At 38.5% G+C, this 14,743-nt stretch overlaps 1 protein-coding gene across 1 annotated transcript in view; it reads right to left on the bottom strand.

The window, feature by feature from the left end:
* TOX (thymocyte selection associated high mobility group box) overlaps positions 1-14,743 on the bottom strand; it is a 221,756-nt gene that overhangs the window by 102,591 nt on the left and 104,422 nt on the right. The window contains exon 2 of the mRNA XM_005152522.4: positions 6,272-6,337. Within this exon, the coding sequence (XP_005152579.1) occupies positions 6,272-6,337 (66 nt within the window). The remainder of the gene's footprint in view (positions 1-6,271; positions 6,338-14,743) is intronic.

Below are 14,743 nucleotides of genomic sequence, written 5' to 3'. Positions count from 1 at the left end.
ACTAAATGAAAGTAGCATTAAGAAAAGGCATGTTTAAGTAAAGCATTTTTCAGAGATAAGTAGGTCATACACGTTTCTTCTGGTTGGAGTTCAATACTGACTGAACATAACATGACTGAAATGAATATGAGTAAAGGAGGGTAAAGGTACTTCACCTGAGTTATGTCTTTCTGGTGAAATTTGAAAAAGTCCTTAAATACAAGTCAACAGGCTATAATTCTGACATTTTTATAGAAGCTGAGACATTTGATTACAACAATAACAAAAAAAAAATCCTCAAGTGCATACACATGTATGAGGACGATCAGGGGACTGGAGCACATCCCATAAGAAGATAGAAAGTTGGGGCTGTTCAGCCTGGATAAGAGAAGGCTGTGTGGAGACCTCAGAGCAGCCTTCCAGTATCTGAAGGGGGCTTATAAGGATGCTTATATAAGGGACTCTTCATTAGGGACTGTAGTGATAAGACAAGGGGTAAGGGGTTCAAACTTAAACAGCAGAGGTTTATACTGGATATAAGGAAGAAATTCTTTACTGTTAGGGTGGTGAGGTACTGGAATGGGTTGCCCAGGGAAGCTGTGAATGCTCCATCCCAGGTGGTGCTCAAGGCCATGTTGGACAGAGCCTTGGGTGACATGGTTTGGTGTGAGGTGTTCCTGCCCATGGCAGGGGAGTTGGAACTGCATGGTCTTAAGGTCCTTTCCAAACCTAACTATTCTATGATTCTATGATAATACATGCGTATTCATTTTTCATTACAACTAAAGACATTCATACATGTTTACATATCGCATCTCTGTGGAGAAGTACTTGGGGATGCCAGAGGATGACAAACTGGATATGTGCACTTGCAGCCCAGAGAGCCAGCCCTATGCTGGGTTGCATCAAAAGGAACATGGCCAGCAGGTCAAGGGAAGCGATTTCCCCTTCTGCTTTCATGGGACCCTACCTGGAGCGATGTGTCCATTCTATGATTCTATACACATATATCTATAAACATATACATAGCCTTGTTAATGCAACAGTTGATGTATTTTTATCAGGGACTCAATTCTTTCCACACTTTGTGCCCGATGCTAAGACATATTGAATGATTATGTTCTACACAAAAGGGAAAGGTAGGGCAAAATTAGCTCCACCTTTAACCACTCATTCAGGATCTGAAAGACCTGCCTGGTGTTTCCTGGTGTTTTTCTTTCCCTGATGACATTTAAATCTACATCCCCCTTTTTGGGGGGTAACGGGGAAGAAGGGGAAGTGGTATCTACAGTCTACTTCAGAGAAATGGAGGAGTGAGAAGCAGACTCCCTTCTGTTGACACAATTTCTAAAACTCAAATATAGTAGACTGGGAAGAGGGAGGTGAAATATGGTCCAAACCAGCCCTGAACTGCAGGGAGACAGCAGACTGACCAGGTGGCATTGCCCTCTCACTGTGGAGCACCCTCTCAAATACTGAGCAAAAGCTTTCTAGCTATTGGGCAGGACTGCCCTGGACTTCAGGGTTGGGTGTACCTATGGGACTACACTGGACCACTTAGTGCCTCTCCATGCAAGAATCCTCTTTCTGAATCCTTTCTAAGGCAGCCAATTCCTGCCTTACTCTGCTGACTGTGGCTTTAGTGAAGAGCTGTGTCTTCTGTCAGGAATGGGATAGAGTACCCTGACCACCTAAAGGAAAGGACCAAGAGAGGGCAGCTATAACATATCATTTATCCATCCCTACTTCACATGAGGAATAGATATATCATTAATAGTCTAAGAAATTAGGGTATAAACATGTAAAAATAAATTAGGAATATATCTAGGAACATGTGCATGTGGGAAAAAAAGGCAGGGGAACCCTTTAGTTTCCTGTTAACATGAAAAATCTCTCTGTTGGATGTCATTCTATCCTATTTTGCCCCGGAGCTGTACAGGGCAAAACAGTTTTGATACCTGTGGTGCCCACTGTATCAAAGAGCATGCATATATATCTCACACAGATCACCCTGACATAGCTCTGGAGGAGGAAAATACAATCTCTGCGCAAACACTGTTCCTTCCTCTGACTTGGATATCTCTTCCCTTTCTACTGGGGCAACAAGGAGACTACCCCAAACCATCAGCTCCAGGCCAGTTCTCTTCCCTTCCATTTGGATCATGCAGGGGACTGGGCAGCTGCATTCGCTACCCTTAACATTTAACAGGCCTCAGGAAGGCTACAGATGTGACAAGGCTTTTTGCAAGAGTCCCAAATCATATTCTATATTGTGACTAGGAAGAAATTTAAAATAAACAATATAATTTTATACTGTGCCATGCATGGCCTGCAAATTACAGGAGGAGGAATTACACAAAGAAGAATTCATCTCTGAGATTCCAATTATAGGTGTGGGGAAAAAACAATATATTTGCGAGAATCTGAAATGCAGAGCAGTTGGCATAGTTTTATTTTAAAATGATAAATATTTTCAGATCGAAGTGTAATTAGTAGTGAAAATGTCATGTAGTTTTACTATGCATGTTTGTTAATATGGCTAGCATAACTCATTTAGGAGATGCCTGCAGTGTAGAGTCCTGTACTACATATATCATAAGCAAAAATACAGTACTTACACGTACATATAAAATGTACACAGAGACAACATTGCCAAACAGCCTTTTGGGACAGTTTAAAAGAATATCATTAATTTTTACTGTATACTTACACTTCTGGCTCAGCTCCAGCACTGGCTTTCTGTAAAAATCATTTCAAGTATAGAATTATGCTATTTGCTTGCAGCAACATCACAGGAACAGTAGTGAGCCATATGTTGCTACTTAGCAACTTGGTCTGTAAGTCCCAAAGCATGTACTGATTTGAAAATTGAACAGAAAAGATAATTGTTGAAGCATGCTGTGAGGCAACTTGTCTTGGATTATGAAGCTATGCAGATGTTTGATGTTACACAGCAAAAGGGATAAAAATATATTTTTCCTGTCCGATGGCTGAGCTTTTATTTATGTTAGCCTAAAGGGGATAAATTGATTAAAACCCTTAAAATAATATAAGGTGATGTTTCTCTGAATATGAACATTTTGCAGTAAACAGAAAGAACCGAAGTGCATGTCAACATGCATCAGGACCCCCAAAATCCTGCCTCTATAGTCACATAATCCTGAAGACAGTCTAATGGAAACCCCTCAGTCTTTGGTGGTGCAGACCATGACTGTCTATCAGCCTACTTCCAAATAAGCTGTGTCAGATTCTGAAATTAGAAAATTATGCTTATGTCTGACTCAGTGAGCATGACCAATCAGAGCTAGAATAAAAGTTTCTGGTAGAACCATGCATCTCATAACATGTGGGATTCATATTTTAGTTAACAGATGTGCATCCATCAAGGAAAGTGCAGAAATGAATTCACTCCTCAGTCTGTCAAGATTAAAACACTCATCTCTGATCTTGCCAATTTACTGAGGGTGGAAAGGAGCCTTCATTCCTCTTGCTGAGGTCAAGCAACTGCAAGGCTCATGAGAACAGATGCAAAATGGACACAGAAGAAAACTGCATGGGTGAAGTTACTAAACTTTCATCTGGAAGAGAACATTTTCTCATCTCTTTTACAGGATTATTTGTTTCATATCTAGTAACAGTGGAAGGAAAATGAACAGTCTTGAAAACATAGACCAGAAAATACAGTCACATCCTTTCCTCTTCCTCTCCCCAATAAGCTGTAAAACATTGCATGTTTTGTTTTCAGAGCAGTCATATTCTTTCCAGTTTTAAAAAGCAGTTTGGAGGTTGAAACAGCAGTTAGTTCACCAATTTTGGGTGACCACCAAATGTTTATGCCTGAGATAAGAACAGCACCCTATCACAGTCGGTAAAGACCTCACCAGTACTTTCAGTGGAGAGCTGCTTATTTCCTTTGAGGAATGACTAGCATCTATGTCAGGAACAACAGGTTTGGGAAAGCTTCTCTTACAGTCTCAGGTTCTCTCTGAAACAAGAGAGAGGCAGGTTTCCCACACACCCTGACTTCCTGCTCCTAGTGTGGATTTTTGTCCCCTTTTTAAAACAAAAATATTATTATCACAGGCTTTCACACCTATTCACTTAGAAACCCACCGCAATGGTGTGAGTGCCAGGAGATACAGCAAGGGCCACGAAGGTCCGGTAGCCCAGTGCTGACAGCTTCTCTCAAACAGGCACAGGGGCTATTAGACCCATGTACATTTGACAAAATACTGTACCTGTCAATGGGGCTTCCCCCAGCACAGGTCAAGAGTTTTGACACCTGCCTCTGGGTTTTGAGCCCCACCTGAGAGCCAGACCCCAAAAGAGCTGGATTTGCCATAGTGAGGTTTTAAGTCTGTAAGCCCTTTCTTGGTTCCAGCCCCTAGTAAGCAGTCAGAGTTTTCTGTCATCTTTGAATTTGTAAATGTCACATTTGATAGATTTTTTTTCCTTGAAGACAAAATCATTTGCACTTAAAATATCTGGGCCTGGATCTTTAAAGGTACTTTAATCACCTTACTTCTACTGAAACCAGTGAGTGTTAGATGCATAAATATCTCAGAGTATCTGGGCCTTGTTAGCACATGTAGAAACCACATAAAACATTAAAACTTATACTCTTAATTTTTCAATATGCCATTTAAATTATTTAAAATACATGCATACACAGTACAAAAATATCAACAGAAGAAAAATAATTCTGATGTATACTGTAGATTTGCAATTCTTTATTCAAAACTATTTAAGACAGACATAATGATTCTCTGAAAGGTAGCAGCTGCCTTATAACAGCAATCATTCACAGAGTTTGTATTTCTACTGTTTCAAACAAATTCAATTAGCCCTTGCACTTCAAAACCCTTAAGGCATAAATGAGATGATACTAGGCTGCTTTAATCTAATAGTAATACTAAAACTTGTCAGTACAGTTTTGGGATTAATGGTTAGAGAAAAATTAATAATATAATTTTTCATTTTTTAATCAAACAGTTCTATTCTAAACTACCTCTGCATCTTGGAGGGTTCCTAGCTGAGTAAGTTCAATCACACACAAATCTTAACCACAAAGTACAGTTGGTCTCTAAAGGTATTTCAGAATAACTTCAACAGAAGTCTGAGAAGCAACATGGTGGAACATTTTAAAGATGTTCTTTTTGATTGAACAACGCAGCTCATCTCACACAACCTCCTGCTTCCCTGCCCTCAAATGAACCTGTATACCTGAAAAACCCTGTTTCATGAAGATATTTAGCTTTGAATGTACTGTCACTTCCCAAAGCTCTTGATTCCTAAATTAAATTCTGCTCATCTATACACATTTACTATGCATGCAAACTTATTTTCCACCTAATGAGAGCTCTTAACATAATCCTACTGGTCCTGTTAAAGAGGGGTATATCAGACTAGCTACTCCTATATCTACATTATTGCATGACCTAGTCCCTAAGTCTGATTATTCAGGGCAATTTTTGACACAATCTAATGGATCTGCACCACTATCACCATCACTTACTAATGTGAATTAAACGACCAAATCATGCGAAGTAAATGAAAATTTCTCTCCTACATATAGATGTAGCTACAGGTAGACAAAGAAATTTTTTTTCAGAACTATTTTTGCTTTATGAGAAGTAATTAAAAGATTTAATTCTTTCATTCTTAGAAACCTATAATATCTTAGGACTCAAGTGGAAAGGTGGAAGATTTTTAAATACATACTTAGTATCAGAATTTAGTGTTCCCCAAAAAGAAAGGACTCAAAAATACCTGTAAAGAATCAACATCACGTTAAACCTTTTGGGCTGCAAGTTACAGAAGACATTGCCTTAACCCCACTGTTAATATAACACTGGCAACATTCCTCAGCCATTCGATTAGTGTTAAAAATGCAGTTCTTCAGCTACAACTGGCCTATGAATGATAATTAATGCTATTTGTGGCATGTGTAGCTTATAATGATTAACTTGTCTGCAGTCAGAGAAACAAATAATGTGCACCTGTAAAGCCTTTAATTCCTGAAGGTAAAACAACTGTTTAGGAAAGATCATGCTGGCAAAACAGCTGCTTGCATTCTGGAGAGGAAACAAGGTAGTATCTTTCAACAAACGCCAACTCTGGTGTTTTATCAGCTCTATCTCATTAACTGGAAACAAGGCTTAAATGCTTTGTTTATAAATTATGATTATTCCTGATTGCAGCAGTTACTGATAGTGCCACTCATTTGCAATGCAACTCTTTGAATTTGTTTAATTACAATTTGAAACAAGGCAGAGAAGATTAATTAACCCACCTGGCTGGCTGGCACATAGTCCTGGCTCGGCTCTGTCATACTCATATACATGTTTTCACTGTCAAACTGAAAAAGAAATAATAGTAAACATTTAGCAAACTTGAATATTTTTCAGCATTGACTGAAAAAAACAGTAGCCATAAAATAATATTACAGCCTGGTTTTAGAGACTTGTAATTGCATGTGTGCATCTTGTCTTTGATGTTCCTGTTGTCATCCTTATTGACCCTGTATGTCAGTGATTTGGAGTAATTAGCTCTCTAGTAATTACAGCTAGCGAGCAAGAAATGAATGGTTTCCTTTCATCCGCAATCTGTTTTAAAACAAAATGGCTCATTTTGTGCACCATGTATGCATATTGCTGTTGGTTGTAATGAAGTACTAAGTGAATTGCAGTTACTGAGAAAAGGAAGATGAGACTAGAAACTACACTAAAATGCATCTTAATGGATTCCAACTTCAGCTTCTGAACAGAACAAGAGTTGAAATTTCAAAACAAATTAAAACCCCTCCTATTGAAATGTTCCCATATCAGAAAGTAGGAAAGATATTTCCAGACGGCTTTCAAACATCTGAATGCATGAAACACTATATACCTCCTGATCATATGGCGCAAGAGGATAGTTTGCTTGATGTGTGAATAAAATAAACATTCATAATCAGAACTGCAAAAATACCCTTCCATAAATGATAAATACCATTCATGGAAACATATAAAAAGCTTTTTTTTTCCCCTTTCTTTTCTCCTTTCATCTGCAGTAAAGAAGTAACAGAAATATGATAGAAAAGAGTTGATTAAAATTTGAAGGTGTAGTTGAGGAAAACTGCCAGAACTGAAGCCTCATCCTGTACCAACACAAAGAAGTATAAAACTATTGATTTCTTATGTAATCTGGAAAACATCCCCACAGAACTCTTGTCACATCCGCTCAAGTGGCAGTGCCAACAGGGCAACTATAGTCCCAGTGTCTGCTCAGGAGGTATGGAAAAATCTTTTCAAACCTTTCAAGTAGAAATGAACAACAGCAGGAATCCCCATCCCCAGTTGTCAACCTCAAATTTCCAGCTGTTACGAAGTCTGTTTGAAATAAGTTTCACCTCACCCCTCCTGTGAATGCTTAGAGTGACATGTTTTGGATATGAGCCATGGTTTTTGATGACATGGCAGCTTTTTAAAAAGCCACACTACTGAGCTTGCTCTGCTCCTACAGAAGGTGGCAGTGAAATACCCCATGGACATTGCTCTATCCGTGCTGAGCTCAGGATATTCTACCTGCAAGGTGCGGTATATTCAACTAGACCAAGGTGGCAAAGTCAAACTGTGGATTTGGCAGATAGCTCTACCAATTTTTGCTGAGGTGGCTGAAAAGGTTTCGGCTTCCAGCTGTTCATCCTCTTTCCCTGCCAGAGGCTACAAGGTTTGTAACAGCATTAGCAGAAATGAACAACTGCCAGCTCCTGGCACAACAGTTGATGGTCTGCCTTTTCTGGCCAGAGCTACCTAATAGATCGTCACAGCCTATCTGTCAGAAGTCCTAGTTCCATGGGAGGGAAAGGATTATGTCACGGGCACAGATCTGCCATAAAGAACAGAGTATTTCCAAAGTCTGATGGAATAGAGGTAGCTGGATTAGATCATAAAAATAAGGATTGATGGGGTTTCCTTTATTGTTTCTTGTTTACACTTGTCATTTCTTTTGCTTTCTCTTTCAAGAATACTCCTATTTATTAGCATTCAAAGTAGAGATTGGAAAAAATCTTTTAGCATCTGGATTGTTTTCATACTGGAAATAAATGCACTGTTTCTTCGCTCAGATGGACAGGTAAAATTCTGAAGAGAGATTTCACAGCCTACGGTTGGAAACCAAGCGCTCCAGTGCAAGGCCTACAGGATCTCAACTTATTCAGCTTGTCAGACAAAAGGCTGAAAGGTGCCTTGATCACTGTGATTGGTACTTACAACCTGGAACGATGTCTGATAGCAAGATGTCAGCCTCCCTGACAGTGGTATAATGAGATCTAGTGTTGAGAAATGGGTGTTAAAGAAATTCAGTCCAGAATTAAGATACAAGTTCCTACTTTGGAAGGTAATTAAGTATTATGTCAACAGCAAACTCCTCATTTCTCAGACATTTTAAAATTAAATTAGATATCTTTTTCAGAAAAGATGCATCCTATAGTTCTATCTCCCCTGGAAACCACGATTTCTTAAGTCTCCTATTTTGAATTTCCCTCATTACCTTCATAAATTTGCTGCACTACATTGCAAACACTACTATAATTGAAAAAGTATGTTGCATGTGTTTAGGTGCAATGAACATAAAGAAATTTCTTTCCTTTTCTGCATAGTAGATACAGTCTAGATACAGTCACTGGTTATTTCAATTTGTTTTGTTTTCCATAAAACCCGAGCCTGTGATTTAAGAATATTTATGAAGTATACTAGTATTCCAATTAATTCCCTCTTTTGGATGTTTAGTCATCTGTCCTTGCTCCCAAGCTTACAATCACCAAATCTACAATCACAGAAATATTTTCCTAAGGTATTTTTCCATGAAAGCTGGAAATTTTCATCGTTCTGTGTGTTGTTCTTGGATCACCTGCCTATGTGATATGAGTCTTGCTACTAGAGGTGCCTCCAGCACTGATTGATAGGATCTTGGATCTTAGTCTTTCCTGTTCACTGCTGTGGCCCTCTACTTAGCTTTGGAATGTCTTTGTTCTAGCATGGTCTGTGGGCTTAATGTGAGCATGTATCAGTGAAACCAAACCCAAAAAGTATACCTAAAGTTACCTCATTTGGCTTGGTCTTAAATGAGAAATGACCTTCTGCAGCATTTTGGGTTGATTTGTTAGGAAATATCTCAGAAAAATATATTCATGCATAATGTCTGTAAATCTGAGTGACCTGTTAACATCTAAAAATACCTAGCAGCTGCTTATTATTTAATTTCTTCAATATTCAAACATATATTTTAATCACGGCAATATTTAGCATCTGCTTGTTAGAAATGTGTTTAAGATGCTGTGTAATACATTGTATGGTTCAATAAGTTTTAAATGCAATGTGTATTTTTTGTACTGTTTATATTTGCAGGATGCAGACTATAATGTATTAGCTGACACTAACACTGTTATCATGTTAACATTTGTACTACATCTACATCTATATAAATTATTATCTGTCTTCAGTCTAGTGCAGCATGGTGCATGGCTTTTTGGCAGCACCTGAGATTTCAGATGTGAACCTGAACCACTCATAAACTCAAACTACAAAGCATATACACATGCACTTCCTGCAGCAGGTATTGTCAGGATATGTCTTCTTCAAGTTCTCAGTGTTTACTAAGATGTTTATAAAAGTAAAAATCTGTTATTTTTTTATACCAAAATTAAACAAAATGCTTACTTCAGTGCTGAGTTGTTTATTCATCATCCTCTCTCCCAAATACTAAAGAAATGTGGCATACAGATGACCTATGATGACCTATACTTCCCACCCCAGCCAGAAAAAAATGATACACAAGTCTTCAATAACAAGTTAGCGACATTGATGCACTGCATTCTACTTGTGCCCATCTAGCCCAAATGTGACTATCCCACATCAAAACAATAAACAATGAAAAAATGCCAACAATTTGGTCAGTTGGAAGGTCCTGCTCTTGTTTGTTTCAGAAGCTTCCAGAACAAGCCCCTAAAACCTCAAAACAAATATTGAATCATTTCACCTTTAATACACTGCTTTGTAACATGCAGGCTCTGCAGCATATCAACTCTCAACAACTCTCCTCCTGGACAGCTTAACTCATGCTACATCTATGCTGAATTCAGCTTTACAAGTGAGGTGATTTATGCAAGAGTAGTTCAAACAACCAATCCGGCTCAGACAGTGAGTGAAAAGACCAGCAAATATGACCCAAAGATACCTCCAACCACCATTCTTTTCTTCCAGGTTATACTCCACGCCTCCAAAATTGTCTTCTTTTACTCATCATCCACATGTCTACAAGAAGCTTGTACTCCCTACTCCCTAAACTTCTCCGCCACACTCTGTGATTGATTTCAAGCAAAGAAACTGCACAAGCATCACTTAACCTGTGGATGATTCATCCAAACAGAACAGATGAAACACAAAGGCAGGAGTTAAATGCACTGTCCTTTATGAACCTATGTATGATGTATGTATATCATATGACATTTCATCTAAAGCTTTCCCAATGTGTCTCCAAGATCCGTCAGTATCATTAGAGGCAGATTTCAAAATCTTTCATTTTAATCTATTAAAAGTGAATGCTAATACAATATTCTGATGTGTGATAATAACTACTCCTGACAACATTTCTTCTCATATTAAAGTATAACTGCATGAGCAGTTTGTGTGAGAGCAAACTAAGAATATGACCACACTGCAATATGAAAAGATATATAACTAGGAGTTGGATTTAATACATATATCCAGAATTGCATCATAGTCTTTATTTAAATTATTATAAATAAGACATACAAGCCACACTATGGTATGGCCAGTTAGAATCTCCCCTAGAATAACCCTTTGTAAGACAAGTTGTAATGGTCAGCAACCACCACGTGCAAAATACGCAAATGCTGTTGTTAAAGGCAATTTAATCATAGAAGTTAGGAACATAATTAGAGAAACACTGAAGAACCACTGTCTGACTGTTACTGATGCGAGAGCTGTAACAGTGGTCAGCAAATATCCAGAGTGTTAAGGCTGTCTTATCAGGCATGGACGTACCATGGATTGTATGACGTGTCCTCACAGGCTACCTTCTTCTACATTAAGTCACCCCATTGTGAGAGAAGTCAGGGTTTATTTTGTTCCTTTTACATGCAGAGTTTTCAACTTCTGATGGATTTGTGTATTTCCTTTCTCTTTGAATGGGTGTACATACATGTGACCAAAGTTCTGCAGGCATATTTGTATTAGACAAAAGAAAAAAAAAATATCAAGCACATGGATCTTTGAGCTTCTCCTAGTTCACACCAAAGTGCAGCACAGTATAATAGTACTACACCTCATCTAACTGCAGTATAGGTAGGGCAGCATGATGAATACTAGCCCATACAGTTTGATGCCACAAAAAGCTTAGGGCTGACGTATGGAGTGGAAGCAACTTTGGACACTGTTTAGTGCACAAATTAATTTCAACAGCGATAGCCTGAAATTAGGAGATTAAATGAGAAGAAGCAGGGGGAAAGATGATCAAATTGCTGAAAGTTACTGTATTTAGTAAGTTCAGCTTCTGGGGTAAAGCTACTTGGACTTGATATCCCACTTTCTTCAAAAGATGCTACAGATCTTCAAAGCCTGTCTTATTAAGCACATAATCTGAATACAAATTTCTCCCATCTTAGATTGGAACTAGAATCTAATTTTAAATTTAAACTTTAGCTATACCTTTTAACCATAGCTTACACTGCTCTGATGACACCTCAGCACAATTCTTATGTTTCATTTTAAGAAAATGCTGCAATAAAATTATGTAAAAAGATTTATTTCTAGCGATTTAATGATTTTAGTGCTTACAGCTTACAGATACCATTTGTAATTTACATTATCTAAAAGCCGCTAATCCTGAAAAAGCTTTAAAACTAGGTAATTGTCTTTATTTTAAACTAAATGCCAAGAGTGGGCATTGTCTTGGGTTGCTTGATGACAGAGGAATATTTTATTTTACTCAAAGCTGCTGAAATATGACTAAAATAATGATGGGATACAATGTAAATCATCAAATAGCTACGCTAAAGAAACAGTTGATCTTGTTACGACAACCATTAAAGGTAAAACCAGAGATGCTCTGTAAATATTATTACATGATGGAAAATCCCTTTCTTGACACGGTTTGGCTGAGAGGTATTTCTGTATTAAATTGAAACTCCATTTTGTCTCCTGAACTCCATTTTGTATGCTGTACGGAACACATGTTTAAATTTGCCCAAGACAGGTTACAGTAATGCATTTCAGACAGCCATCCTTCCCGGGAAAGGGGCTTGACACCTTGCTGAAGGACTATCACAGGAAAATTGTCAAAACACAGTCTAGTACTATCAACTTTGATTGTGTTTGTTCTGCTCCCTCCTTCTAGGATTGTTTTTCAAAAGAGGAGAATACTGAAATACTATGAAATTGGGTAAAAATGCCTGGATTGAGCACCATGGGAAAAAGAAATCAAATTTCATTGCAGAACTGGTTGTCCCTGCATGGCCAAAAGAAGGTGAATTCCGCAGACTGCAGACACAGATAAGTCCTGTCCTGCCTGGAACACTAAGAGCCCTCCAGGTCACAGAAAGTTTGATGTGGTAACCATTACATGTGTCATGTATAATTCTTGTTATGAATATTAGTTAATTTTCAGGAGCAAAGTACTTTTCTTATATGCTGTCCAAAAAGTAAACCAGGAAAAGAGGGTAAAATATGCTTAATTAGTCCAAGAATGGTGATTTGTGGGCTAGACATACTGGAGTTGGGAATGAATCTGCCCCCGTCTCGATGGCTCCCCAGAGAGTGGGAGTGAGCCACAAGGTGGGTGAGCACTGGCGTGAGCCCCAGGGCAGGAAGCGAGAGTGCTGCTTCACAAGGAAATGCTGGCAGACAATTCCTATACTTGGAAAGAGCCAGAAACAGCGACATTTTCTCTGCCCACAGTACCCAGCGGATTTTGATATATTCAGTGCTTGGACCAAAATGCGATAGAGCTTGAAGACTAGGACTGCATTGAGTCATTTCTACAGCCTAGCTTTCAAAGAGAATATGTTTTGAAGACACTGTGCTCAATTCTCCTAGCATAAGACCATTTTCGTCTCATTTTCCATTTATAACACATACTATTGCCTCAAAAAGTATAGGCAGTGCTGTCAAAATTTTGTCTCAGATTTTTATGCCTATGCCATAAATATCCAACCCAGACCTTCTACCATTACATTTCCCAAGCTTTCTCACTACTCATTGCTCTCATTGCAAGAAAGGGGAGGAACCAGAGAGTTTGCTGATTAGTTCTTGAAGGTGGCATGCTGGTTGAATATCTAAATATACACTGGTATTTAAAACCTGAATGATGGCACTACAGCATTTGTGTTTTTCCTGCACTTAATAGAGGTTAATGTGGAACTGGAGAGGAGGTGAAGGGGAGTGTTTAGCTTCCCGCTTGGAGCCTGCATGTGTCAATGCCTGACAGAGCCTTGAAGTTGTTAGTCTGCATGCAGAGCTCTAGCTGAATGAGGTTACATTGCTGAGCACAGCGGGCTAATAGAAGTAGGATCAGACTGATAGGAGGAGTGGCAGAGTCCAAGCACAGCAGAGTATATCAAAGACAGCCCAGGGGAGAGCGAGTACTGTATTAGTCCTTTGTGTACATTTAAATGGAAGACAGTGAGCATGCAGAGATGAACTCTGAACTCTCTCAGCTAGGCTCCTGCTCCTTTTAACCTTGGGTGTGTAAATAACATAAAATAAAAAAAGCCCCAAACCAACGCACTGTAGTCCAGACTCCTATGCTGAACTGTCTCTTGCATATTGAACACTCATTAAATAAACATACCGAGATCAAAGTGGCAAGTTCTTTTGTTATTATTTTACTTAATCCATGCTAATTTATAGATGTAGCCACACACTGGGAAAATTGGGTGATAAGGAAGAAAAGTTTAAACACCTAAGATTAGACTTTCCTTTTTCTGACCACAGTAGCTGAAGAAATCTGTATAACCTGGTAGACTTACAAAATTTTCAAGCCCCAACATACCTTCATGACAAGGTCTGATCCTGCATCATGAAAAGTGAAGGGAATAGTGCCTTTGCCTTTTGGTCGGGAAATAGATCGGGTAGGATGGTAAGGTAATAGGGCCTTTCTTTGAGTTTCAGAGTAATTTTTGTCTATATTAATCACTGTCTCATAATTTGAAATGGTAGATTATGTAGTAAAACACAGGAAAGCTTAAAAAAATTATCTACAGAGATCAGACAGACTACTAAAAAAGCATTTTTTTATATCCATGAGCAGAGCCCCCTGTGTTGCAGTAGGGCAGAAGAGAGGCTCCATGGACCTTAGTGAATGAGCTTTGCACAACTAGGACAAAACCATTCCCTTGCATGACTACAGCAAGAGCTGTGTACAGAGACCCATGGACAGACTTTACCCACATGTTACTTACAGAGTGAATGGGGTATATATAATTCCTGTAGAAAAGTGCATCTGCTTCTACACAGCAGAACCTTAGAAATAAAATGGGCCAGAACAACATTAACAACAAATGCACAAACAAAATAAAGCCCACTAATACTCCTGTGACAGAGGGTCTTGAGATGTAAACTGAATGTTAACAATTGCCAAGTGACTAGGAAATCTTGCCTGAATACTCCTATGATTCATCCCAAACCATGGCATACTTATAAATCTGTGGTATACTTAGAAATCCAATTTTTAAAAGTTATTGAAAGGCTTGATCACCTAAGAA

Source organism: Melopsittacus undulatus, chromosome 1 (assembly GCF_012275295.1).
Source record: "Melopsittacus undulatus isolate bMelUnd1 chromosome 1, bMelUnd1.mat.Z, whole genome shotgun sequence".
Taxonomy (NCBI): domain Eukaryota; kingdom Metazoa; phylum Chordata; class Aves; order Psittaciformes; family Psittaculidae; genus Melopsittacus; species Melopsittacus undulatus.
Note: the sequence above shows the minus strand (reverse complement) of the source record. Positions and strands in the feature narration are given on the sequence as shown.